General features: G+C 49.1%; 1 protein-coding gene across 1 annotated transcript; it reads left to right on the forward strand.

Annotated features, from left to right (window-relative positions):
• Positions 1-25,482, forward strand: thrap3b (thyroid hormone receptor associated protein 3b). Its single transcript, XM_079258565.1, has 12 exons — positions 1-105; positions 187-315; positions 8,749-8,899; positions 11,832-12,632; positions 15,936-16,544; positions 18,172-18,338; positions 18,409-18,520; positions 18,598-18,673; positions 22,500-22,681; positions 23,911-24,142; positions 24,353-24,499; positions 24,766-25,482. The coding sequence occupies exons 3-12, from the start codon at positions 8,772-8,774 to the stop codon at positions 24,988-24,990; spliced, it is 2,679 nt and encodes an 892-aa protein (XP_079114691.1). The 5' UTR covers positions 1-105; positions 187-315; positions 8,749-8,771; the 3' UTR covers positions 24,991-25,482.
• Positions 25,483-27,309: the final 1,827 nt, after the last annotated feature.

Raw genomic sequence — 27,309 nt, forward strand, 5'->3', positions numbered from 1 at the left:
CGAGACTGGACGTCCGTTAGCGTGTGTTAGCGAGCAGCGACCGTTTTCCGCCGCCGCCGTCTGAAAGACATTTTGTCCTCTTCCAGGTTTTCTGAGCTTCCACAGGTGCGTTTCTGATGAGACATGATTTCAAGGCGGGATACTAGATCCTGTAAAGGCCTAATCCGCGTGTGTTTGTGCTCATAGTTGTTGTCCGCGCAGCTGCTAACGAGCTAGCCTGCTAACAGGAGGCGGAAGACCTGCAGGCGGTTCGGCCCGAACTGGTCCCACCAGAACCCGTCCTACAACCCGTCCACCGCGGGTTCACCTGAACAGGTAACCTGGATTTGTCTGCAAGCCATGCTAACAGGTAAAGCTGGCGGTTTGGAGAGGAAACGTTGAGCTTAATCGATGCTTCTGAACGGCTTGATCGATTATCGGCTGTGGCGTGTTTTCTGATCATCTATTTTATTTGTTTTTCATAGTTTCTCACGTATCACGTATCGATGTTTGGACCTTTTAGCTGAAATTTGACTTAAATGATCAACGACACGTGACTCCTTAACATAACCGGGTTCTCCTGGAGGAGGAGGAGGCGGCGGCAGGGGAGGTGGAGGTATCTGCTGAAGATGAAACATTTGACCATTTTTCGGTTCATTGCTCAGATGGGTTTAACAGGGCAGAGCACTCAGGTTTGGTTCAACCATAGACCGTATAAGAAAGATGGATGGAGCCTTCAGTGAAGCCGATGCGGAAGTTTATAAACCTGCAGTTCCTCCTTCATCCACTAGGGGCTGCAAAACAGCAAATCCCCATAGACTCCCATGTTAAAAAGACCAACTTCACAGCAGGAATAAACATGTTTACCGCAGGAATAAACACGTTTACCGCAGGAATAAACACTTTTTCAGCAGGAATAAAAATGTTTACAGCAGGAATAAACACTTTTTCAGCAGGAATAAACATGTTTACAGCCTGGTACAAAAATCCATTTAAGGTTTAACAGGTCAGGTTTACCTTCATGACAACTGTGGGGGGAGTGAATTTTTTTCTAACTCGCCCGTTTAAAAGTAATTTAATCTTAAAGTTCAGCATATTTAGGGGCGTGTCCTTTTGATTGACAGGTACCCAATCTCCCGCTTCAAGTCAGAAGAACGTAGAACAACCGTGGTTTTTAGCCGGTTAACAACATGACTTAGCTTTAGCCCGCTTACCTCCGTTAGCTGGTTAGCTCCTGTTAGCTCCGGGTTAGCTCTTACCTACAGAAAGCTCGGAGTTCGACCGATGTCAATCATCCACCATGACGCTCACAGCCCCCCTCTCAGCTCCGCCTCTTTGCCCATATTTGTATTTTCCGGGTGAGATGACGCGCATGCCCCTGCCAAGATGGTGATGGTAGGAACCGCCCATAAAGCTTAAATTCAGCTCTTCCGAAACCTACGCGTGATGTCACGGAGGCTCCGCCCATCTTTTATATACAGTCTATGGGTTCAAGCTGCTGTTTGCTGTTTTTACTGTGGTATAAAAATGTTTACTTTAATATTCATATTAAAATCAGATGAAGGACAGACGACGTCATCAGGCTGAGTCTGGCCAGGTGGCAGCACACCAGACTCAGGTGTGATTCCTACACCTGTCAGATAAAATCCAAAGTTCTTCGAGCTGTGTCTGCAGTCTAACATCAGAACCAGCTCTGCTTTTTTATCTAGTTGTGCATCGTTTCCTGCATCAGAGCGTGCATGGCCTGATATTTGATACGTGGTTTCATTCTGCACGCCGCGGAAGCTCCTGAGCTGCCAGACAGAACAGGATGACCCAGATGAAGGCTGCAGACTGGTGTTTGTTCCTGTGGAGCTGCTGACACTGAGCGGTGAGGAAACTGGGAAAACAACGCAGGTTTTTATAGTTCAAATGATCATGTGGCGCATTCAGGATGTTTGCAGGTAGCAGAGGACAGAAATTCTTACAGAACCTCCTGTTTCTGTACTTTAATGCTTTATCAAAGTCCTGGTTGGACTTCTGCTGTTTGCTGAGCTGAAAGGAAGCTATACATGACTAAATAAAAAGCCCTCAGCTATTCATTCATTCCGTTTATTTTAGGACTGATTATAGCAAAGCCAGATTCCATCTTTAAGCAACACCCTCCCCTCCGCTTGCTTTGATTGATCAGTTTAATGATGTTGAGAAGATGGATCTGTGTTGGAAATGATCAGTTCTGGATCATTTGTTGTTGTCGTTATTGCATCATTTCTTTAGACCTGATTTAATTTTCGACTCAGTGGACCTCGTTGCTGACCATGAAGCTTTTCCCTTGTGAATGTTGGTGTGCAAACCTGCAGCTTACCAACAAACAGTCGTGCGGTTGGGTGAAGGAAAAATGAGGACTTTGTAAGTTTAAACAACCCCAGATGGCCTCTCTGGTGTTTGGACTGGCAGAGGCTTCTTGGTAAACACTTGTTTGCACATAGCAACTGCTGTTCTACAAACCTGAAAGGCCTTCCAGTAAAAGGACCTTCCTTTATTCCTTTATTGGGTCCATAAAACGGTTTGTGTTGCAGTGAAATGTTTGTCAGCAGGAAGCCCGTCTCTCTCGTGTCCCGCTCCGGGATGAAATGCTTTCAGTGATTGGAAGTTCATGTTCAGTTTACGTTTCATATCAGGTGAGTTTTAGTGCAACTTAGAAGAGCTAGCTTTAGCTACTGCTAAAGGCGTTGGATGTCTTGTACAAATATTTCAGAAAATTTGGTGATCAGTGAATCTGATTACACACCTTGTGTAACAAATGAATTTTAAACAGCATTTACCATGAAAATACAGAGATAGCAGCTGTTAGCTTGTAGAGCAATAAAAGTTTTGTTGTCCTTGAGATGCCATATTTTCTGGCCAATGATCCAGCTGTAAAATAATGAGCTTTTATGCTTTTAAAAGCTTTTGGACTTTCTCTTGTTTATAAAGACGGTTATGTGTCCGCTCGATGGAAATGTTGTGACAAGAAAAATCTGGCCGCTTGTCAGTCAATGTTAGTTGTTGGAAAACCTCTGCAGAGACCAGACTGGCTATATTACTGTATCTATACGTGCTAGCTATGCTGTATATCACTGTATCTACACGTGCTAGCTATGCTGTATATCACTGTATCTACACGTGCTAGCTGTGCTGTATATTACTGTAACTGTACGTGCTAGCTATGCTGTATATCACTGTATCTACACGTGCTAGCTATGCTGTATATCACTGTATCTACACGTGCTAGCTGTGCTGTATATTACTGTAACTGTACGTGCCAGCTGTGCCGTATATTGCTGTAACTATACGCGCTAGCTATGAAATGAAATAAAAAATACTTAGTAATCCCCAAAGGGAAATCCAATATTGCAGTATATAATAATAACTAGAGGAGGTCTTGTTCCGGAGGCTGATGGCTGCTGGCAGGAATGATCTTCTGTATCTTTCAGTCTTGCATCGGTCCTGAAGAAGCCTCTCACTGAACACACTTTGTTGTTTCATCACTGTTGTGGAGAGGGTGTGAAGAATCCTCCATCATCTTCATCAGCTTGTGCAGCATTCTTATTTGGACAATCACAGTGCTTTGTTTATTCTTCTTCCTCCTGAAGTCAACAATCATCTCTTTTGTTTTGCTGCTATTTAATATGAGATGATTGTCACCGCACCATTTAACAAACTGACTGACCAGTTCTCTGTACTCTGCTTCTTGTCCATCCCTGATACACCCCACAACTGCAGAGTCATCAGAGTATTTCTGCAGATGACAGGACTCAGAGTTGTACTGGAAGTCTGAGGTGTACAGAGTGAAGAGGAATGGCCAGAGTACAGTTCCTTGTGGTGCACCAGTGCTGCTGACCTCCATCTCAGACACACAACCTTTCAGTCTCACAAACTGGGGTCTGTTTGTGAGGTAGTCATAGATCCAGGTGGTTGTGGAGGTGGAGGCTGTCCACACAGAAGTTTATGTAATCTGTCACACACTCAGTCATGGCGTTGATGTCGTCTCCATGAGGTTCACAGAGGACGTTCCAGTCTGTAGCCTCAAAGCCTCCTCTAAGAGCATCTTCAGCTTCAGCAGACCAGATTTTGATAGTCTTTGTGATGACTGGTTGCTGCTGAACGATGGGCTTGTAGGTGGAGGTGAGAAGAACCAGATTATGGTCAGATCTTCCTAAAGGAGGCAGGACAGAACAACTGTATCCATTATTCATATTTGCATAAATAAGTCCAAGATCTTATTTTCTCTGGTGGAGCAGCTGACAAACTGCTGGAATGTTGGTAGAGTTGCAGAGAGGGAGACGTTGTTGAAGTCTCCGGAGATCACCATGAATGAGTTTGGATGCTGTGTTTGTAGCCGAGCAACGACGGAGCTGATGACGTCACAGGCTGTGTCTGGTGCGGTACCGGGTATTATATAAACCGCTACCAGAATAACACAGGTAAACTCTCTGGGTAAATAATATGGATGGAAGCCCACAGCTAACAGTTCCATGTCCCTTGTGCATATCTTCTCCTTGACAGTAACATGTCCAGGATGACACCAACGCTGGTTAACCAGCACTGCAATTCCACCACCCTTTAGCTTTCCGCTGTGTTGTCTACTGCGGTCTGCACGGACCGTTTTAAAGCCCGGTACAGACACATTACAGTCAGGGATGTGTTCATGCAGCCATGTCTCGGTGAAGCACATAATACTGCACTCTCTGTATTCTTTCTGAGACCTTGTTAGCATCTCCAGCTCGTCCGTTTTGTTAGCTTTTTTTTTTTTTTTTTTTTTTTTTTTTTTTTTTTTTTTTTGTCCAGCATTTAAGCAAGCAGATTGATGTTCTGGATGCTGTGTTCTGCTGAGCAAATTTATTTTGCCAAGGGGAACTTTTATAGATGTAAAGATCCCCTTGTATTTATTGATTCTTATTTTATTTTTCTATTTCCTTTGGATAATAGTTTGTATTACAGAGTTTATGCTGCTGGACCGGAAAGGACAGGAAAGGGGCAAAAAGAGAACATAAAAAACAAAAAGAGATCAATGCATACACGTATATGCACATGCATACCCACCTACATATATATGTATATACACTCGCACATACAGTACATACATACATACACACATATATATATATATATATATATATATATATATATATATATATATATATATATATATATATATATATGTATATGTGTGTGTGTGTATATATACAGCCATCCCAGACTCAGGTCTAATGGATGGCACTCTTCCCCCACCCGTACCCCCCCCCCCAGTAAAGCCCCGAGAATAGGGACATGAGAAGACCCTATCGTCCCTGCCTCCGCCCCGCTTATGACTGATTGTGAAGTATGTATTAGTTGCAATTAAAATTGAGGGAAGTGCCACGCGGTGCTGGGAGAGGGACCACCTAAGCAGCCCTGCCCACCATACACCGCATGCCCCCCCCCCCCCAATCATGTGAGTTGTCAGTGTTTTGGTGTTTTGATGTCTAAGTGTAATTAAAACTGGGGGGTGGGCCGAGGCTGGGTGCAGCGATCAAGACCACCTTGATGGCCTTTCTCACCACCCAGCGCCACGTGCACACCTCCCAATACCCTGCCTGTGTGTGATGGGGAGCGGGGAGGAAGAGGGGTCGAGGGATTTAAGTCTGGAGGAAAGTGAGCCGCCCGCGGCATTAGGCATGCCCCCCCCTCCCAGGGCCCCCCAAGGACCAGGACAAGCCGGGGGCAGCCGTCCCCGTAACCAGAGCCTTCGGCGACTCTAACCAGAGAGTCATCACCGACGCAAGAGGGACCAACTCACCACATGCAGAAGGGGGGCATGAGGACAGAGAAGAGGAGGGGCGGCAGAAGGGGAATCCCAGACCGATTGTCCACCGCCCCCTCACTCACAGAGGACACCCCCACCTGGGGACATGAAGTCCCCCCTTGTCCACACATCGGCACTTTCACGCACATCCGCCACTGTCTCAGCACACACACCTACACCCACACACTTCCCGACACATTCAGGTCCACCCAGCCACACATTCAGCCCACCCTCAAAACCATCCTCCTGACCCCCCCGTTACATCCAAATCTCCCCCACCCCCATCCATCACATCTACACTTATCCACCAAGCCACCACACACATGCACCACCCACTCCCCCATACATACACCCCTGCCCCATCGCCCCCCACCCCCCTCCCACACACACGCACTCATGCTTCGCCACGGCACTACCCGCCCCCCCCTCCCACACACACACACACACACACACAGATAACCCCCCCCCCCCCACACACACACACACACAGATAACACCCCCCCACACACACACACAGACAACAAAACCCCCCCCCCACACACACACGCACACCCGTATACATGCACCACCGCCACTCCCCCCCACACACGCATCATCACACTTCCCTACCCACACACCTATGTACCGCCACCAGTCCTCAACACACACCCTTCCACACACACACACATCCCATCCACACTATCAAACACCCCCCACTCCCCAAGTCCCAGGGTTGCAATCAGGCACCAGAGCACGTACCTGCCCGCCGCCGCAGCGGCAGGTCCAGGTCAGCCCAAATTCAGGTCTGCTGAAATTGCCATATCCTCACACATAGCTTCTTCTATATTAAGCCATGGTTCATCTAGAAAGCTAGGTTTAAGCCATTTAGAGATGTATTGTAGTCTGTTGCTTATAAAGTAATTTTGGAAATTAGGCAAGTCTAAGCCACCGCTATCTTTAGTCTTCTGGAGTGTTTTTAGACTAATCCGTGGTGGTTTGTCTTTCCAGAGAAATCTAGTAACATTAGAGTCCAGCGATTTAAACCAGGTGGAGGGAGGTTTAATGGGGATCATTGAAAACAGATAATTGATTTTAGGTAGAATCATCATTTTTATAGTTGCAACTCTTCCCATTAGTGATATGGGTAAAGATTTCCACCGTGTGAGATCGTCCTTAACTGTTTTTAGTAGAGGGACATAATTTAGCTTTGTAAGGTCTGACAGTCTGGGTGAGATGTTTATTCCCAAGTATCTAATATCTCCTGACTGTAAAGCAGTGTCAGGAGTATTATGGAAGGAACAGTTGATGGGTAAAACGGTGGTTTTAGACCAATTAATGGAATATTCAGAAATTGATGAGAATTTATTGATGAGTGCGATTGTCTGACAGATGGATGATTGTGAATTTTGAAGGAAAAGTAATACATCATCAGCATAAAGACTGGTCTTATGCTCCATATTTCTACAGTTAATGCCTTTAATGTCTTTGTTTTGTCTAATGCTAGCTGCTAAGGGTTCAATAAAGATTGCAAAAAGTGAGGGGGAGAGTGGACAGCCTTGTCTGGTGCCTCTCTGCAAACTGAAGCTGTGAGAAGTTTGATCATTTGTCCTGACGCATGCATTTGGATTGCTATACAGTATCTTTATCCAGTCGATAAACGATGAGCCAAACCCGAATTTTCTTAATGTTGCAAATAAGAATTTCCAGTTCACCCTGTCAAATGCTTTTTCAGCATCTAGAGAGATTATTGTAGTTTCCAGGTTATGTATGGTGGCATAATCAATTAGATTTATTAGTCTGCGCGTATTAGTGGTGGAATGTCGTCCCTTGATAAATCCTGTTTGATCAGGATGTATGATAAGTGGAGTTATTTTTTCTAGTCTTGTAGCAAGCACTTTACTGATTATTTTAAGATCTACGTTCATTAGTGATATTGGACGATAACTAGATGGGAGTTTGGGGTCTTTTCCTGGTTTTAGTATTACTGTAATACTAGCCAAATTCATGTTTTGAGATATTCGACCTTTTTCCTTAATTTCTGAAGCCATTTTATAAAAAGTGGGTGCTAGTGTAGACCAAAATTCTTTATAATATTCAACTGGAAAAGCGTCTGGTCCTGGAGTTTTATTGCTGGGCATGTGTTTTAAAGCTTCATGTAGTTCCCCTACTGAAATGGGTGCGTCCAAAACCATTTCCTGATCCTGTTGTAACTTTGGAAGATTGAGGTAGCTGAGAAATTCCTCAATGCTGTTGTCTGATGGATCTGTTTCTGAGGAATATAATGTTTTATAGAAATCCCTAAATGTGTCATTTATTCCATCAAGATCATGAAGGATATTTCCTCTTGAATCTTTAACAGAGGAGATGGTTGTTTTCTCCTTGTTTGCTTTTAATTGATTTGCGAGAAATCTTCCAGATTTGTTGCTATGTTCAAAATTCTCTAAGCGAAGTCTTTGTGGCAAAAACTGGGTTTTTTGGTAATTATTTCATTCAGCTCTAGTTTAGCCTTTCTTATGTGATTCAGAACTTGCTCTTCTGGAGAAGCCTTGTAGGCATCTTCTAGTGATTTTATTTTAAGCTCTAGTTCAGATATTTTTGAACTCTCCTTCTTTTTCTTATGTGATGAAAATGAAATTATTTTCCCTCTCATGACTGCTTTTCCGTGTCCGTTTTGTTAGCTAGCGATCTCATATTACCCATGACGACGGTCGGGAGAAATGGTTTAAATCTCCATCACTTTCTCCTCTGTCTCACTCCCGCTCTGCATCCTCTTCTCTTTCTTTTCAACCTCATCGGGATTTGATGTGTTGTTTCTATGCTGTATATTACTGTATCTATGGGTGCTAGCTATGTATGCCTGGCTATAATATTATACCTGAACTCTCAGTTTATGTACAAATAGCTAATAAGATTTTGAACCTTGTGTGGGCCTGCTGGTTCTGGCTCATGGACAGGTTCTGTTGGATGTCTCCTTTGTCTTGTAGGAGAGGACAGCCCGAGTGCAGACATGTCAAAGGCTCCAGATTCTCCATCACGACCCAGATCCAGGTCCAGGTCCAGATCTAGATCTAGATCCTATTCCAGATCCCGATCTAGGAGCCACTCTCGTTCAAGATCCCGGAAGCGTCGTTACAGGTGAGTCCGGTCTCACTCAGGTGACTGGAACAAGAGCAGAAAGCCAGTCTGCAGGATGCATGTTTTAGTTTAGAAATCACATCTTTGATCGGAAACATTGACGTGTTCCTGGTGTGTTTGCTCTGCAGATCAACAATAAGTCCCTGCTGTCCAGTTTTTTCCATGAATAAACCTCGTTTGTCTGAACATAGTTGATGTGTGTGCAGATGGTTAAATAACCTGGATAAAGATGAGTGAAGTCTGGTGGAGGTGTCTCATGGTGGCCTTTTCACTGCCTGCTGGAAGGAATCCAGCCGGGTGGAAAACAAATATCTTTTCTAGGTTTTATGCATGTTACGCACGACTCCACTTCTGAGTCTAGATGTTATATGTAATATGCAGGGCTGCCTTTACCGCCTGTTGGACCCCTGGGCTGAGAAGTTCTGTAGGCCCGGTTGGCATAGCTGTACCAAGTGTCATTATAGAAAATAATCTCCAGGTTTACGCTGGGGTTTTATTTATTTGTATTCACATATTAATAACATGACCACAATGAACGATACTGAATACAGTAATGAATAAATAACAGCAGCAACAGATCCTTAAAACATCCAGTTTATGATATTTTTCAATTATATGTTCTGTTTAATTGAAAGGGCCTGTGGGGGACTTAGACTGGTCCAGTATGGACTTACTGGGCAGAAATGGGAATGATGGTTTGTCAAAAATAAAAATGATATGTCTGCATTGGAGCAGACAAACAGCAGGAAGTGTCTCAGATCATATTTTAGCCTGAAACTGGGAAACACTGTCAACAATCCTAATAATCTCTGATATTGTTCATAATGTGGATTTCAGGACAACATGAATGTTTCTGTGCAGAAGAGACCAGAAGAAAACGCTTTCTAAAAGCACAGATTAGTGAAAACATCTGCAGCTTTCCACATGTTGTGTCAGAAAAGTCATGTTGATCAGCTATTTCTGTTTAGGAAGCTTCACATGTTGTTCCATCTGTGGTCAACATGGGAAGATGGAGCTGACTTGGTGTAACACCATTCACAGATTCTCCCGCATGATGCTGACATGTAACGTGATGCTGACGTTGCGACGCGATGCCGACGTTGTGCGACGCGATGCCGACGCTGTGCGACGCAATGCCGACGCGGTGCGACGCGATGCCGACGTTGTGCGACGCGATGCCGACGTTGTGCGACGCGATGCCGACGCGGTGCTGACGTTGCGACGCGGTGCTGACGTTGCGACGCGATGCCGACGTGGTGCGACGCGATGCCGACGTGGTGCGACGCGATGCCGACGTGGTGCGACGCGATGCCGACGTGGTGCGACGCGATGCCGACGTGGTGCGACGCGATGCCGACGTGGTGCGACGCGATGCCGACGTGGTGCGACGCGATGCCGACGCGGTGCGACGCGATGCCGACGCGGTGCGACGCGATGCCGACGCGGTGCTGACGTTGCGACGCGGTGCTGACGTTGCGACGCGGTGCTGACGTTGCGACGCGGTGCCGACGTGGTGCGACGCGATGCCGACGTGGTGCGACGCGATGCCGACGTGGTGCGACGCGATGCCGACGCGGTGCGACGCGATGCCGACGCGGTGCGACGCGATGCCGACGCGGTGCGACGCGATGCCGACGCGGTGCGACGCGATGCCGACGCGGTGCTGACGTTGCGACGCGGTGCCGACGCGGTGCCGACGCGGTGCGACGCGGTGCCGACGCGGTGCGACGCGGTGCTGACGTTGCGACGCGGTGCCGACGTTGCGACGCGATGCCGACGTGGTGCGACGCGATGCCGACGCGGTGCGACGCGATGCCGACGCGGTGCGACGCGATGCCGACGCGGTGCTGACGTTGCGACGCGTTGCGACGCGGTGCCGACGCGATGCCGACGCGGTGCGACGCGGTGCGACGCGATGCCGACATGGTGCGACGCTGACGTGATGCGACGTGCGACGCTGACGTGTGACGCGATGCTGACGTGATGAAACGCTGACGTGATGCAACGCTGATGCAATGCTGACGCGATGCTGACGTGCAACGCTGATGTGTGACGCGATGCTGACGTGATGCGACGCTGACGTGATGCGACGTACGACGCTGACGTGTGATGCAACGCTGACGTGTGATGCAACGCTGACGTGATGCAACGCTGACGTGATGCAACGTTGACGCGATGCTGACGTGCGACGCGATGCTGACGTGCGACGCGATGCTGACGTGCGACGCGATGCTGACGTGCGACGCGACGCTGACGTGATGCGACGCTGACGTGATGTGACGCGACGCTGACGTGATGTGACGCTGACGTGCGACGCTGACGTTGCAACGCGAGGCTGACGTTGCGACGCGATGCCGACGTGCGACGCAATGTGACGTGACACGATGTGACGTGACTCGATGCTGACATGTTGGGGGTCATCGGGGTAAGCGGTATTATGAAACTGTTTATCAACTCTGAAATCCAGCCAGAGGTTTCCCATCAAAATCAGAGCGTGTTTACGAGAAAGGGGCGGAGCTTGCAGCCTCTGACCAATGGCGAACATGGAGAAACCTTGAAGAGCAGCTACGCCACCATGGAGGAGTAGAGGTTAAAAAACGTTAAGAATTTAAACACATCATCCAAAGGCAACAGTGTTTCCATAGCAACAGCTCAGAAGTGATGCATAAATTCTACAGATTATCATATTAATTAATATTTAATGTAATATAAATGGACAGTACTCTGATTACTTCTTTACAGCCCAGGCGCTTCGGGCTGAACTTCAGAAATTAAATGAAAAATACTTTATTAACCCCCAAAGGTGATTGATCGTTCAGCTCTTCCTCTGCTGATCATGTTACATCTCTAAGGAGTGAAGATGCTGACAAAATTGTTTTCCAAAAGCACTTCCTTCAGCCCGTCCCCATCACATCCCTCTCTCTGTGTCCAGTTCCAGGTCCAGGTCCCGGTCCCACTCTCCGTCCTACAGAAACTATCCTTCCCGGGACTATCAGAGCAACCGAGGCGGCTTCAGAGGCTACAACCGAGGCTACCGCCGGCCGTACCACTATCGAGGCCGGGGTCGGGGCTATTACCCCCGCAGCCATTACCAGAACCGAGGAGGAGGAGGAGGAGGAGGGGGGGGGGGTGGCTATGGCTACAAGTCTAACTGGCAGGGTGGTGGCGGAGGGGCATGGCACGATCGCCACCATGACCAGGACCACCACAGTCCCAGGAGGGGGCGCTCACGATCCCGAACCCCCAAGAAGCGCTCAGGTAGCCGGAGCCGCTCTCGCTACTCCGACCGGTCGTCTTCAGGACGATCCCGGCGCTCCAGGCGCTCCAGCTTCTCCCGTTCCCGCTCCCGGTCCTCGTCGCGACGTCACGGCAGCAAGGTCCGGCCCCCTTCTAAGGATGCTAAAGATAAGACGGCAGAGGGTCCAGTGGAGAAGCCGGTCCAGGCCGCAGACGGCGGCGTCATCGAGAAAACCTCCGGAGGGAAATGGATAGACTACGACGCCAGTCCCAAACGAAGCACCCCTGATGCAAAGAAGGAGGACCTCCCCTCTGCTGCAGAGGGCAAAGCCCCCGGGAGCGGTGGCCCGATGTGGAAAACCGTCGGCTCAACAACCCCACCTCCGAAGAGTCCCACCAAGTCCGGTCAGACGGCCTCGTTCAGCGGCTTCGGCTTCTTCTCAAAGGAAGAAGCCAAAGCCGGAGATAAGACGGTGATCTCTGCCGCCTTCCGGAAGTACGTCCACCTCTTTGTCCCTCACCTCCTTGTCCCTCACCTCCTTTGTCCCTCACCTCCTTTGTCCCTCACCTCCTTTGTCCCCCACCACCTTGTCCCCACCTCCTTGTCCCTCACCTCCTTTGTCCCTCACCTCCTTGTCCCCCGCCTCTTTGTCCCTCTCCTTGTCCCTCACCTCCTTGTCCCCCGCCTCCTTGTCCCTCACCTCCTTTGTCCCCCGCCTCTTTGTCCCTCACCTCCTTTGTCCCCCACTTCTTTGTCCCTCACCTCCTTTGTCCCCCACTTCTTTGTCCCTCACCACCTTTGTCCCCCACTTCTTTGTCCCTCACCTCCTTTGTCCCCCACTTCTTTGTCCCTCACCTCCTTTGTCCCCCACTTCTTTGTCCCTCACCACCTTTGTCCCCCACTTCTTTGTCCCTCACCTCCTTTGTCCCCCGCCTCTTTGTCCCTCACCTCCTTTGTCCCCCGCCTCTTTGTCCCTCACCTCCTTTGTCCCCCCCTCTTTGTCCCTCACCTCCTTGTCCCCCACCACTTTGTCCCCCGCCTCTTTGTCCCTCACCTCCTTTGTCCCTCACCACCTTTGTCCCCCCCCTTCTTTGTCCCTCACCACCTTTGTCCCCCCCTTCTTTGTCCCTCACCTCCTTTGTCCCCCACTTCTTTGTCCCTCACCTCCTTTGTCCCCCACTTCTTTGTCCCTCACCACCTTTGTCCCCCACTTCTTTGTCCCTCACCTCCTTTGTCCCCCACTTCTTTGTCCCTCACCTCCTTTGTCCCCCACTTCTTTGTCCCCCGCCTCTTTGTCCCTCTCCTTGTCCCTCACCTCTTTGTCCCCCACTTCTTTGTCCCCCGCCTCTTTGTCCCTCTCCTTGTCCCTCACCTCTTTGTCCCTCACCTCCTTGTCCCCCGCCTCTTTGTCCCTCTCCTTGTCCCCCACTTCTTTGTCCCTCACCTCCTTTGTCCCCCACTTCTTTGTCCCTCACCTCCTTTGTCCCCCACTTCTTTGTCCCTCACCACCTTTGTCCCCCACTTCTTTGTCCCTCACCTCCTTTGTCCCCCACTTCTTTGTCCCTCACCTCCTTGTCCCCCGCCTCTTTGTCCCTCTCCTTGTCCCCCACTTCTTTGTCCCTCACCTCCTTTGTCCCCCACTTCTTTGTCCCTCACCTCCTTTGTCCCCCACTTCTTTGTCCCCCGCCTCTTTGTCCCTCTCCTTGTCCCTCACCTCTTTGTCCCTCACCTCCTTGTCCCCCGCCTCTTTGTCCCTCTCCTTGTCCCTCTCTTCTTTGTCCCTCACCTCCTTTGTCCCTCACCTCCTTGTCCCCCGCCTCTTTGTCCCTCACCATGTCCCCCACTTCTTTGTCCCTCACCTCCTTTGTTCCCCACCTCTTTGTCCCTCACCTCCTTTGTCCCCCACTTCTTTGTCCCTCACCTCCTTTGTCCCTCACCTCCTTGTCCCCCGCCTCTTTGTCCCTCACCTCCTTGTCCCCCGCCTCTTTGTCCCTCACCTTGTCCCCCACTTCTTTGTCCCTCACCTCCTTTGTCCCCCGCCTCTTTGTCCCCCACCTCTTTGTCCCTCGCCTCCTTGTCCCTCGCCTCCTTGTCCCCCACCTCTTTGTCCCCCGCCTCCTTTGTCCCTCACCTCTTTGTCCCTCACCTCTTTGTCCCCCACCTCCTTTGTCCCCCACTTCTTTGTCCCTCACCTTCTTTGTCCCTCACCTCCTTTGTCCCTCACCTCCTTTGTCCCCCACTTCTTTGTCCCTCACCTCCTTTGTCCCCCACCTCTATGTCCCCCACTTCTTTGTCCCTCACCTTCTTTGTCCCTCACCTCCTTTGTCCCTCACCTCCTTTGTCCCCCACTTCTTTGTCCCTCACCTCCTTTGTCCCCCACCTCTTTGTCCCCCACTTCTTTGTCCCTGACCTCCTTTGTCCCCCACCTCTTTGTCCCTCACCTCCTTGTCCCCCACTTCTTTGTCCCTCACCTCCTTTGTCCCTCACCATCTTTGTCCCTCACCATCTTTGTCCCCCACTTCTTTGTCCCTCACCACCTTTGTCCCCCCCTTCTTTGTCCCTCACCACCTTTGTCCCCCACTTCTTTGTCCCTCACCACCTTTGTCCCCCACTTCTTTGTCCCTCACCTCCTTTGTCCCCCACTTCTTTGTCCCCCACTTCTTTGTCCCTCACCTCCTTTGTCCCCCACTTCTTTGTCCCTCACCTCCTTTGTCCCCCACTTCTTTGTCCCCCGCCTCTTTGTCCCTCTCCTTGTCCCTCACCTCCTTGTCCCCCGCCTCTTTGTCCCTCTCCTTGTCCCTCACCACCTTTGTCCCGCACTTCTTTGTCCCTCACCTCCTTTGTCCCCCACTTCTTTGTCCCTCACCTCCTTTGTCCCCCGCCTCTTTGTCCCTCTCCTTGTCCCTCACCTCTTTGTCCCTCTCCTCCTTGTCCCCCCCCTCTTTGTCCCTCTCCTTGTCCCTCTCTTCTTTGTCCCTCACCTCCTTGTCCCCCGCCTCTTTGTCCCTCTCCTTGTCCCTCACCTCTTTGTCCCTCACCTCTTTGTCCCTCACCTCCTTTGTCCCTCACCACCTTTGTCCCCCACTTCTTTTTCCCTCACCTCCTTTGTCCCTCACCACCTTTGTCCCCCACCTCTTTGTCCCTCACCACCTTTGTCCCCCACTTCTTTGTCCCTCACCTCCTTTGTCCCTCACCTCCTTTGTCCCCCACCTCTTTGTCCCTCACCTCCTTGTCCCTCACCTCCTTTGTCCCTCACCTCTTTGTCCCTCACCTCCTTTGTCCCCCACTTCTTTGTCCCTCACCTCCTTTGTCCCCCACTTCTTTGTCCCTCACCTTGTCCCCCACCTCCTTGTCCCTCACCTCCTTGTCCCTCACCTCCTTGTCCCTCACCTCCTTGTCCCTCTCCATGTCCCTCACCTCCTTGTCCCTCCCCTTGTCCCTCACCTCCTTGTCCCTCTCCATGTCCCTCACCTCCTTGTCCCTCCCCTTGTCCCTGACCTCCTTGTCCCTCACCTCCTTGTCCCTCTCCATGTCCCTCACCTCCTTGTCCCTCCCCTTGTCCCTGACCTCCTTGTCCCTCACCTCCTTGTCCCTCCCCTTGTCCCTGACCTCCTTGTCCCTCACCTCCTTGTCCCTCACCTCCTTGTCCCTCACCTCCTTGTCCCTGACCTCCTTGTCCCTGACCTTCTTGTCCCCCACCTCCTTGTCCCTCCCCTTGTCCCTGACCTCTTTGTCCCCACGATGCTATTCCATTCAGACGCGACCTGCCGTTACCATGGTTACTGCTCTCTGTTTCAGGTTCCTGGCCGAGAATAAAAACAAAAAGCAGGCTGCTGAGAAGGAGAACAGTCGCGAGAAGGAGCAGGTCTCTACAGACCGGGACCTGGAGAAAACCTCCAAGTCTGCAGACCTCTTCGTCATGTCCTCCCCTTGCTACGAGTCCAAGGACGACAAAGTCCTTCCCTTCTTTGACGACGCGGAGGAGGAGTTCCTCAAGTCGCAGGGGCTGAAGGAGCGGGACGTGGAGGACGCCGCTGACGGCAAACGTGGCCTCACGGCGCGAGATATGTTCGGGAAGTGGGGCGATGAACCAAGCTACTCCACAGTGTACCCCCTCAAAGAGAAGAGCCGCAGGGACGCCGAGGAGGACGAGCCTGAAGATCACACGCCTGAGGAACTGTACCGAGGACGCAAACACTCAAAGAAGGAGGAGAAGCCCAAGAAGAAGGAGAAGAAAGACCGGGAGAAGGCCAGGAGGAGCATGTCTCCCCCCTCCATGTCCAAAGAGAAGGATCGGCCGCTGTTCCCGGGAGCTTACCCCCCCCAAGAACCCTCCCCTGCCCAGCGTCTGTCTGCCTCCAGGGAGGACTTCGAGCTTAAAATCGGTTCTTTAGACGACCTACCTGGGTACGTAGACGCACCTCTCTTTACTCCCATTTTACACCCATTTACACCCGTTTACACCCGTTTACACCAGCTTACATCTGTTTACACCAGTTTACACCCGTTTACACCAGCTTACATCTGTTTACACCAGTTTACACCCGTTTACACCAGCTTACATCTGTTTACACCAGTTTACACCCGTTTACACCAGCTTACATCTGTTTACACCAGTTTACACCCGTTTACACCAGCTTACATCTGTTTACACCAGTTTACACCCGTTTACACCAGCTTACATCTGTTTACACCAGTTTACACCCGTTTACACCAGTTTACACCCGTTTACACCAGCTTACATCTGTTTACACCAGTTTACACCCGTTTACACCAGCTTACATCTGTTTACACCAGTTTACACCCGTTTACACCAGCTTACATCTGTTTACACCAGTTTACACCCGTTTACACCAGCTTACATCTGTTTACACCAGTTTACACCTGGTCACACCTGTTTACACCGGTTTACACCTGGTCACACCGGTTTACACCTGGTCACACCGGTTTACACCCGGTCACACCCATTTACACCCGTTTACACCTGGTCACACCCGTTTACACCTGGTCACACCCGTTTACACCTGGTCACACCCGTTTACACCTGGTCACACCCGTTTACACCCGGTCACACCCGGTCACACCCGTTTACACCTGGTCACACCTGGTCACACCCGTTTACACCTGGTCACACCCGTTTACACCTGGTCACACCCGTTTACACCTGGTCACACCCGTTTACACCCGGTCACACCCATTTACACCCGTTTACACCTGGTCACACCTGGTCACACCCGTTTACACCTGGTCACACCCGTTTACACCCGGTCACACCCATTTACACCCGTTTACACCTGGTCACACCCGTTTACACCTGGTCACACCCGTTTACACCTGGTCACACCCGTTTACACCCGGTCACACCCATTTACACCCGTTTACACCTGGTCACACCCGTTTACACCTGGTCACACCCGTTTACACCTGGTCACACCCGTTTACACCTGGTCACACCCGTTTACCCCCGTTTACACCCGTTTACCCCCGTTTACACCCGTTTACCCACGTTTACACCTGGTCACAGATGTTTACACCTGTTTACACCTGGTCACACCCGTTTACACCTGGTCACACCTGTTTACCCCCGTTTACACCTGGTCACACCTGTTTACCCCCGTTTACACCTGGTCACACCTGTTTACCCCCGTTTACACCTGGCCACATCTGCTCACATCTGGTTTTGTGTTTCAGATCTTTGCTTCTCCAGAAGTGGGGGAGGGGAGACTTTATGCTTCTCTCCGCACCGTTTTCTTGCCGTTTACATGTGATATAATTTATCTGATCAATCAGTTTATTTCCTGCCACGTCTGACAGCTTTGCCTGATCAGCAGATTTACTGACGAACTCCAGAAAAATCTGTTTTTCCATTCTCACACGTGTTTACAGTATATCTGTGCAGCTGACGGAGGAAAAAAGGAAACCTGGGCGGTTATGTCGCCCTAATCCAGGTCCAACCTGTGATCTCTGATGTCATGCTTTCTCTGTGAGGTCACAGTGCTTGCTTTCATCATCACTCTTCGCTCTGCTCTCTCAGCTCCTCTCTGTCCAAAGATCGTCTTCCGCATCGCGATCTGCTCAACTCGTCCAAGAAAGATCCGGAGTTTCGCTCCATTTTCCAGCACATCCAGTCGGCGCAGCTTCGCCGCAGCCCGTCGGAGCTGTTCGCCCAGCACATCGTGTCCATCGTGCATTACATCAAAGGTAGAGTTTGACCCGAGCGCAGAGGGCAGAAGGAGCTGGTGTGGGGGTAACTCCTCTTGTATGTTTGCAGCTCATCACTTCCACTCCTCAGACATGACTTTAAGTGAGCGCTTTGCCATGTACCAAAGAAAAGCTGCAGAGGCAGAAATGATGAAGCCAAGGAAGAGTCCAGAAATCCACAGGTGACCTCCTCACGCTCACACATCCAGCTCCACGCCACCTTCCTTCTCGCCACTCACACGTTCTCCCTCCTCTGCAGGAGAATCGATGTTTCCCCCAGTGCCTTTAAGAGGCACTCTCACCTGTTTGAGGATTTGGAGGAGACGAGCTACAAGGTGACGAGCACTTTTGAAATTTGACGTATTTGGAGTCTGAGGCAATCCCGAGCAGCAGTGTTCAGCTTTGTGCTTTTCTTTCAAAGGATGCATATTTCTAAATCAAAAGAGCCCAAATGTGTTTTATAAGTGCCAAGCAAGCCCCCAGCCTATGAGATATGGTTAATGATTGGGTATGTACGAACCCGAGCAAAGGCTTAAAGGAAGTGAATTAAGATCCAGAGTCCAAGCCTCTCAAGGGACGCTTATCAGTCACTTTACCTTGTAAGTATGTTTCCTGACCCGAAAACCATCAAGCCACAAAAACTGTGAACTTCAGTTTGTTAATAAGCTACCTGCATGTTTCCACAAACACTTGACGATGATGTTCTTTAGTTTATCTGTTTTCATGTTGTCGTTTAACCCTTAAAACTCCACCAGATCTCCCCGAAGTCTAACCCTTCCACCATCAGGAACTCGAGTGTAACTCTGGTATGGATATCTGACCCTGTAGGTCATGGGTGTCCAGCTCTGGTCCTCAAGGGTCACAGTCCTGCAGGTGTTCCAACACACCTGACTCAAACTAATTAAGTGGTTGTTGGATCCATTTAATGGAAGCCGGGTGTGTTGAAGCCGGGATACATGGAAAACTTGCAGGACAGCGGCCCTCTGGGAATGACTTTGAGTATCCCTGCTTTAGGTGATCTTCTGAGGTTTTCCAGTCAAATCAGTCTTGCTTATTTAGCACATTTCACAACAAAATGTTTCCAAAGGGCTGCACACAAAATCAGTATACTACAAGAAGTTAAATAAAATCACAACGTAAATAAATAAAAAGTTTTTCAGCTTTTTTGTCCCACAAAATGCTGTCTGTTCAGAAACTATATGGTAAATCTGTAATAACTGCATTTCCTCTACAACTGCTTAAAACCTAAAGATTGCACAGAAAACAACTGCTAATGGAAACAGCTACATTTCTAAAAACCTTTCAAATAAAATTCCCATGGGGTGGGCTTTTTGACATGTCCATATAGAAACGTCTCAAACGTGTAGTAGAAGACCCTTTTTTTTTTTTTTCCCCCCCATTGACATGTCCTCTGACGTCACGTGTCCAGTTAAAGAAAAGATAGCAGGGATATCTTTTTTTTAACTTTATTCTTGATAGCAAACAGTGGAAAGCAGAGTTTTACACGGAATTAAAAGGAAACGAGGGAGAAAGCGTAGGCGAAAAGCCGTAGAAAAACGCTGAAACAATGCGAGCAGGAAACATGGCTACCTGGATATCTGGCTGCATGTCTACCTTGCTAAATGGCTACATAAGGATCTAATTACATGGCTACATGTCAAACTCGCTATCTGGCTACATGGCTAAATGCCTACCTGACTACATAATTACCTAGTTTTTTGGCTACGTGTCTAACTGGCTACATGGCTATGTGTCTAACTGGCTACATGGCTATGTGTCTAACTGGCTACATGGCTATGTGTCTAACTGGCTACATGGCTATGTGTCTAACTGGCTACATGGCTATGTGTCTAACTGGCTACCTGGCTACGTGTCTAACTGGCTACCTGGCTACGTGTCTAACTGGCTACCTGGCTACGTGTCTAACTGGCTACATGGCTATGTGTCTAACTGGCTACATGGCTATGTGTCTAACTGGCTACATGGCTATGTGTCTAACTGGCTACATGGCTACGTGTCTAACTGGCTACCTGGCTACGTGTCTAACTGGCTACCTGGCTACGTGTCTAACTGGCTACATGGCTACGTGTCTAACTGGCTACATGGCTATGTGTCTAACTGGCTACATGGCTATGTGTCTAACTGGCTACATGGCTACCTGGCTACGTGGCTAACTGGCTACATGGCTGTGTGTCTAACTGGCTACCTGGCTACGTGTCTAACTGGCTACATGGCTATGTGTCTAACTGGCTACATGGCTACCTGGCTACGTGTCTAACTGGCTACATGGCTACCTGGCTATGTGTCTAACTGGCTACATGGCTACCTGGCTGTGTCTAACTGGTTACATGGCTACCTGGCTATGTGTCTAACTGGCTACATGGCTAACTGGCTACATGGCTACCTGGCTATGTGTCTAACTGGCTACATGTCTAACTGGCTACATGGCTACCTGGCTATGTGTCTAACTGGCTACATGGCTACCTGGCTATGTGTCTAACTGGTTACATGGCTACCTGGCTATGTGTCTAACTGGTTACATGGCTACATGGCTATGTGTCTAACTGGCTACATGGCTATGTGTCTAACTGGCTACATGGCTACCTGGCTACGTGTCTAACTGGCTACATGGCTACCTGGCTATGTGTCTAACTGGCTACATGGCTACCTGGCTATGTGTCTAACTGGTTACATGGCTACCTGGCTATGTGTCTAACTGGTTACATGGCTACCTGGCTATGTGTCTAACTGGTTACATGGCTACATGGCTATGTGTCTAACTGGCTACATGGCTATGTGTCTAACTGGCTACATGGCTACATGGCTACCTGGCTACGTGTCTAACTGGCTACATGGCTACCTGGCTATGTGTCTAACTGGCTACATGGCTACCTGGCTATGTGTCTAACTGGTTACATGGCTACCTGGCTATGTGTCTAACTGGTTACATGGCTACGTATCTGCCTTGCTAAATGGCTACCTGGCTACATGCTTGCCTTGCTAAATGGCTACCTGGCTACATGTCTGCCTTGCTAAATGGCTACCTGGCTACATGTCTGCCTTGCTAAATGGCTACCTGGCTACATGTCTGCCTTGCTAAATGGCTACCTGGCTTCATAAGTACCCAGCTACATAACTACATGTCTACCTAGCTACATGGCTACCTGGCTACATATGTACCTAGCTACATGGCTACCTGCATACTTGGCTACATGTACTACTACCTGTTATAAGCTGACAATAATTTTTAGCTTACTCACTAAACATCATTCAATAGAAACACCTGCAAATTGTACTTTGTCAAAATAAAGAAATATCACTTTTTTGTGACTTTGATGGAAAAGCTGCTAATGAATGATCCATGATAACACCATTATTTATCACATCTTCATCACCATCACTACCATGTTGCTAAGAGACCTCTATTTTCACCTGGACATGATGATGAAGACACTTCCTGTCAGACTTTCCACCAATCTGAGAGCTTAAACTGACGGTAACGTCCAGTCAGGAGCAGCCAAAGATCAACAAGTGATGAGAAAAACAGGAAAATAATGATCCTCTATGGCTGGAATAAAGCCAAGAAGATGTTTGGGATGCAGCTGAGGTGGAGGTGCTGCAGTGAGGAGAGCAGGTAGATAGTAGCAGGAAGACATGTGGAAACATGGAAACTGTGTGTGCGTGTGTGTGTGTGTGTGTTTCAGACGTGAGAGAATGATGTGCAGATGAGAAAAGACTTGGTCACTGCTGATCTATGTGTGTTATTTCTACAAACTTCTGGTTGCTCTTTATGCTGCTTTATCTGTTCATACATTCATTTTACATCATTTTAGCCTCAGAATCTGACCACAAAAAAAAAAAAGCTGAAACATCACATCTCCGTGGAAACGTCACGTCTCCGTGGAAACGTCACGTCTCCGTGGAAACATCACGTCTCCATGCAAACATCACGTCTCCATGCAAACATCATGTCCGCAGGCTGACTAGGATTAAAAGGACTGCTACAGGATGATTTAGGAATAACCAGGTGGACCAAAAGACGGAGTTTTAAGGGTTAAATGGCCGTTGATGCTTTTCCTATAATCACTGACAGCAGAAATATCAGATTATTGATCTGATAGTTCATCTATCTCACATTCTAACTAAAATACATCTCTGCAGGATCCAGGTAAAAAGTTCAAAGGTGACGTGATGGACCTTCGTCTGGATATTGAAAGACGCAAGAGGTTTGCTGGGAGGGAGCGTGACTACAAGCGAGATGGAGGCAGGAGCCCGGGAGGCTCTCGAGGACCCAGCAGGGAGAGGTCCTCGGAGAAATCTGGAAAACACCACAAGAAGTCAAAGTAGGTCAAGTTTCCCCGTTTACAGAGAGCTGCTCTTCTTCAGGTTTTTCTGATGCTTGCCAAGAGGAAACTGATCCGTGACTCCTCGGCTGTTCCCGCGCCGGGTCGTGCGACTCATTAGCCTTCCAGCTATAATATCCCAGAAGTGCCAGTTTCTCCGGTTTGCAGCTGTGGATGTCCACTACAGTTGTTTGTCCTGTTAGGGGTTGTTGTGATACTAAAATCTGAACTCGATACCGATATTAAGGATAGTGCTTCATATTTTACACTATTTCTGATTTGAAGAGAAAATCGTTATCACCACCCGTATGATGAAACATTAATGCTGATATATTTATTCGACATTAACATTGTAGAATAAACGTATTATTTCACAGCTGCAGTCTTCTCAAGCTGCTCACTGTCATGTAAAAAAAAAAAAAAAAACTCACTGAAAGAAACTAAATGTAAATGAATTGTTTTTAAGCCAAACAACCTCAAAACATTCTTGGTTTTGTGTGGCACTTCTGTGGAAAATATAGGTGCTTTGTTAAGTTAGACAGCGATACAGTCAGTAGAGAGGAACGTTAACATGGTCATGCCGGACTGTGGGAACTATATTCATATGATGTTTGAGCGGAAAACTGGATCATCTTTCACTGCGCCGTATTTATTTCAGACGGACAGTTTGGTCGGACTCTGGCCCACTTTTATAGAAAATGCAGTTTTGTTGGGTGTCGTGTCAACGTGCAGGTCGGTTGGAGCTCCAGCTGGTCGTCTGCCTGGACCTCCAGCTGGTCCTGGACCTCCAGCTGGAGGGGTGCAACATCTGCAGCATCCTTCTGCTTCCTGTTTTCCATGTTAACCACGCCCACCCCCATGTTCGACCAATCACTCGATACTACTTTGAGCTCCTCAGGAAAGTTCTGCCAGCAGGACGTGATGACCGTCTTCAGACATGTCCTCGAGAAATGGCGTTATTTTACCAGGAGAAATTTGTGTGGGGGCCGGAATGAGGCAACTGCTGCTGAAATCCAGTTATGCCGACGTGTTGCATCCACCATGTTTACTGGCTGGAAGCAGAAACGGCTGATGGGTCATGTGACCAGTCATGTGACCAGCAGCTCAACGGGATCTTGTCTTAGTTTAAGGAGTTTTTGGTGAAAGTGCTCTTCCCGTAACCATGACAACAGCTTTCATACAGCGCCAGTTCTCCGCCATTTTGTGACCAGTCCTTTATTCTCTGGCAGGAAAGGAAAGAAGAAGAGGGATCGCTCTCCGTCCTCCTCTTCCTCCTCCTCCTCTCCATCCCCTTACCCTCCATCTTTCAGAGGGAAGGAGTACATGGGGGAGGGCATGGAGCACTCTGAGGAGGCCTACAGTCACTCTCGCTATCCTCCACGGGAGTATGGTGGCGCCGGAGACAGGGGCCCTCGAGATTATGAGGGTCCCGCTGCAGAGAGAGGAAGAGGCCGAGGATTTGTAAGTTTCTTTCCACTCATCTGACTTCTGGGGTTCTCTGTAGAGATCTGCTCTTCCTCCTCCTGAGGGGACAAAATGTCAGTAGTGATGATGGCGGGGTTACATGAGGTAACGTAGTGCCAGTCAAAGGGAACTCCTCCTCTTCCTTCCGGCGATGAAGATGATGGTGTATGTTGTCCTTCTGGACGTCTGAGTCGGGTTTCTGTTCAGTTCCCCAGAGTCAGAGGAAGAGGCTGGAACCGAGGCAGTTACCCCGGCAACAGCAACGGCAACCCCGCCAACCTCAACCCGGCACCGCGACCCCCCGACGAGGAGTGGGACCCCGAGTACACCCCCAAGAGCAGGAAGTACTACCTGGTGAGTTCACCTGCTGCCAGCAGGGGGCAGCAGAGATCTTCTGGTTTGGTATGAACCAGATGGGTCTTCAGGACCAGGTCTACTTTCAGCTCCTCACAAGGAACTCCGCTGGTTTACGTCCAGATTAAAAATTTATTATCTTCCTTCTGTCAAAGTAAAATATTCCTGTTTTCTTCCAAACATTTGCTTTGTTGTTTGTTTGTGTTTGTCGGCTCCTCGCTGGGCTGCTGGAACGTCTGTTCAGATATAGTCTCATCTCCTTTCAGCACGACGACCGTGACGGAGAGAAAACCTGGGTCGATAGCCGTGGTCGGGGGCGGGGCTCCTTCCCAACCCGCCGCGGCCGCTTCCTGTACCGGAGGGGGGGCAGCAGCCCCAAGTGGACCCACGACATGTTCCAGGGGGGCGAAGAGGGCGAGCTGGGCGACGACGGCCTGGAGGTGGAGCACAAAGACGGCAAGAGCGCCGGCGACGCCTCCACGTCCAAGTAGTGAGGTCCCGTAGGGTCGCCACGGCGATGAAGTGCCGGTCAACGGTTGGACGAGCAGCTGTTCCTGCGTTTTTATGTTTTACGTCTTTTTAAGGGAGAAACGATTTAAAGGTTCAACTTGTGCAAAATCTAAAATGAAAAGCATCTGTGCCTTAGAAATGCTGAAAACGTGGACACACCTGTTCCTGGTTCTTCTCATTCACACCTGGCTCCATGGGACCAATCAGCTGTAAGCCGCACACGCCACCGCGCCGTAGTGTTAGCGTGTCCGCTCTTCTGGTTTTATCCCTTTTAAAACATTTAGCGGCAGATTTTTGCCTCTGAAATAAACTGTAGAAGCAGAATGTGTGTGGGCTGTGTACGAGGAGACGGCGGTTCGATCCCTGCGCTGCTTCATAGCTGCATGTCCAGAAGGTTTTCTGTTAGAAGCTGAAACTTTTTTACTGTTTCCAACTTCCTGTCTTCATTTTCAATAAATTTTCTCTGGCCGTCAACTTCCTGATTGGTTTCCTCGTCACCTTTTTGTCCTTGAAGCTGATTGGATGAAACTAAAAGTCACATTTCCAGTCTCTAAGGCAGCAGCCCCGGAGCTGACCATTTCAATCTGGACCAGAACCGAATCCATGTTGAATCAATAGATCAGCTCCTACTACATCCTGTTCTGCCTTCGTCTGTGTCTGCCAGCGTGGTGGTGTGGGGAAGCTGACGGAGGAGACTCTGGGGTAGGCAATGGTGGGGAGCAACATGAACTGGAAAAATGCAGCAGATCAGTCCAGTTACTGGACTGCAAGAAAATAGCAGATTCAGGAATGATTTGAAGGGTTCTTCCTCGGTGTGAGACGGAACCTTTTTCAGTATACATTCTGGATCCTACCACCCAATACTGGAACAAGGTTCTAGATACTACCATTCAGAACGGGAACAAGGTTCTAGATACTACCACCCAGAACGGGAACAAGGTTCTAGATACTACCACCCAGAATGGGAACATGGGTCTAGATCCTACCATTCAGAACGGGAACAAGGTTCTAGATCCTACCACCCAGAACGGGAACAAGGTTCTAGATCCTACCACCCAGAACGGGAACAAGGTTCTAGATCCTACCATTCAGAACGGGAACAAGGTTCTAGATACTACCACCCAGAACGGGAACAAGGTTCTAGATACTACCACCCAGAATGGGAACATGGGTCTAGATCCTACCATTCAGAACGGGAACAAGGTTCTAGATCCTACCACCCAGAACGGGAACAAGGTTCTAGATCCTACCACCCAGAACGGGAACAAGGTTCTAGATCCTACCACCCAGAACGGGAACAAGGTTCTAGATCCTACCATTCAGAACGGGAACAAGGTTCTAGATACTACCACCCAGAACGGGAACAAGGTTCTAGATACTACCATTCAGAAAATGAACAAGGTTCTAGATCCTACCATTCAGAACGGGAACATGGGTCTAGATCCTACCATTCAGAACGGGAACAAGGTTCTAGATCCTACCACCCAGAACGGGAACAAGGTTCTAGATCCTACCACCCAGAACGGGAACAAGGTTCTAGATCCTACCACCCAGAACGGGAACAAGGTTCTAGATCCTACCATTCAGAACGGGAACAAGGTTCTAGATACTACCACCCAGAACGGGAACAAGGTTCTAGATACTACCATTCAGAAAATGAACAAGGTTCTAGATCCTACCATTCAGAACGGGAACAAGGTTCTAGATCCTACCACCCAGAACGGGAACAAGGTTCTAGATACTACCACCCAGAACGGGAACAAGGTTCTAGATACTACCACCCAGAACGGGAACAAGGTTCTAGATACTACCACCCAGAACGGGAACAAGGTTCTAGATACTACCACCCAGAACGGGAACAAGGTTCTAGATACTACCATTCAGAACGGGAACAAGGTTCTAGATCCTACCACCCAGAACGGGAACAAGGTTCTAGATCCTACCACCCAGAACGGGAACAAGGTTCTAGATCCTACCATTCAGAACGGGAACAAGGTTCTAGATCCTACCACCCAGAACGGGAACAAGGTTCTAGATCCTACCACCCAGAACGGGAACAAGGTTCTAGATACTACCATTCAGAACGGGAACAAGGTTCTAGATCCTACCACCCAGAACGGGAACAAGGTTCTAGATCCTACCACCCAGAACGGGAACAAGGTTCTAGATCCTACCATTCAGAACGGGAACAAGGTTCTAGATCCTACCACCCAGAACGGGAACAAGGTTCTAGATCCTACCACCCAGAACGGGAACAAGGTTCTAGATCCTACCATTCAGAACGGGAACAAGGTTCTAGA

Source organism: Telmatherina bonti, assembly GCF_933228915.1.
Source record: "Telmatherina bonti genome assembly, chromosome: 19".
Taxonomy (NCBI): domain Eukaryota; kingdom Metazoa; phylum Chordata; class Actinopteri; order Atheriniformes; family Telmatherinidae; genus Telmatherina; species Telmatherina bonti.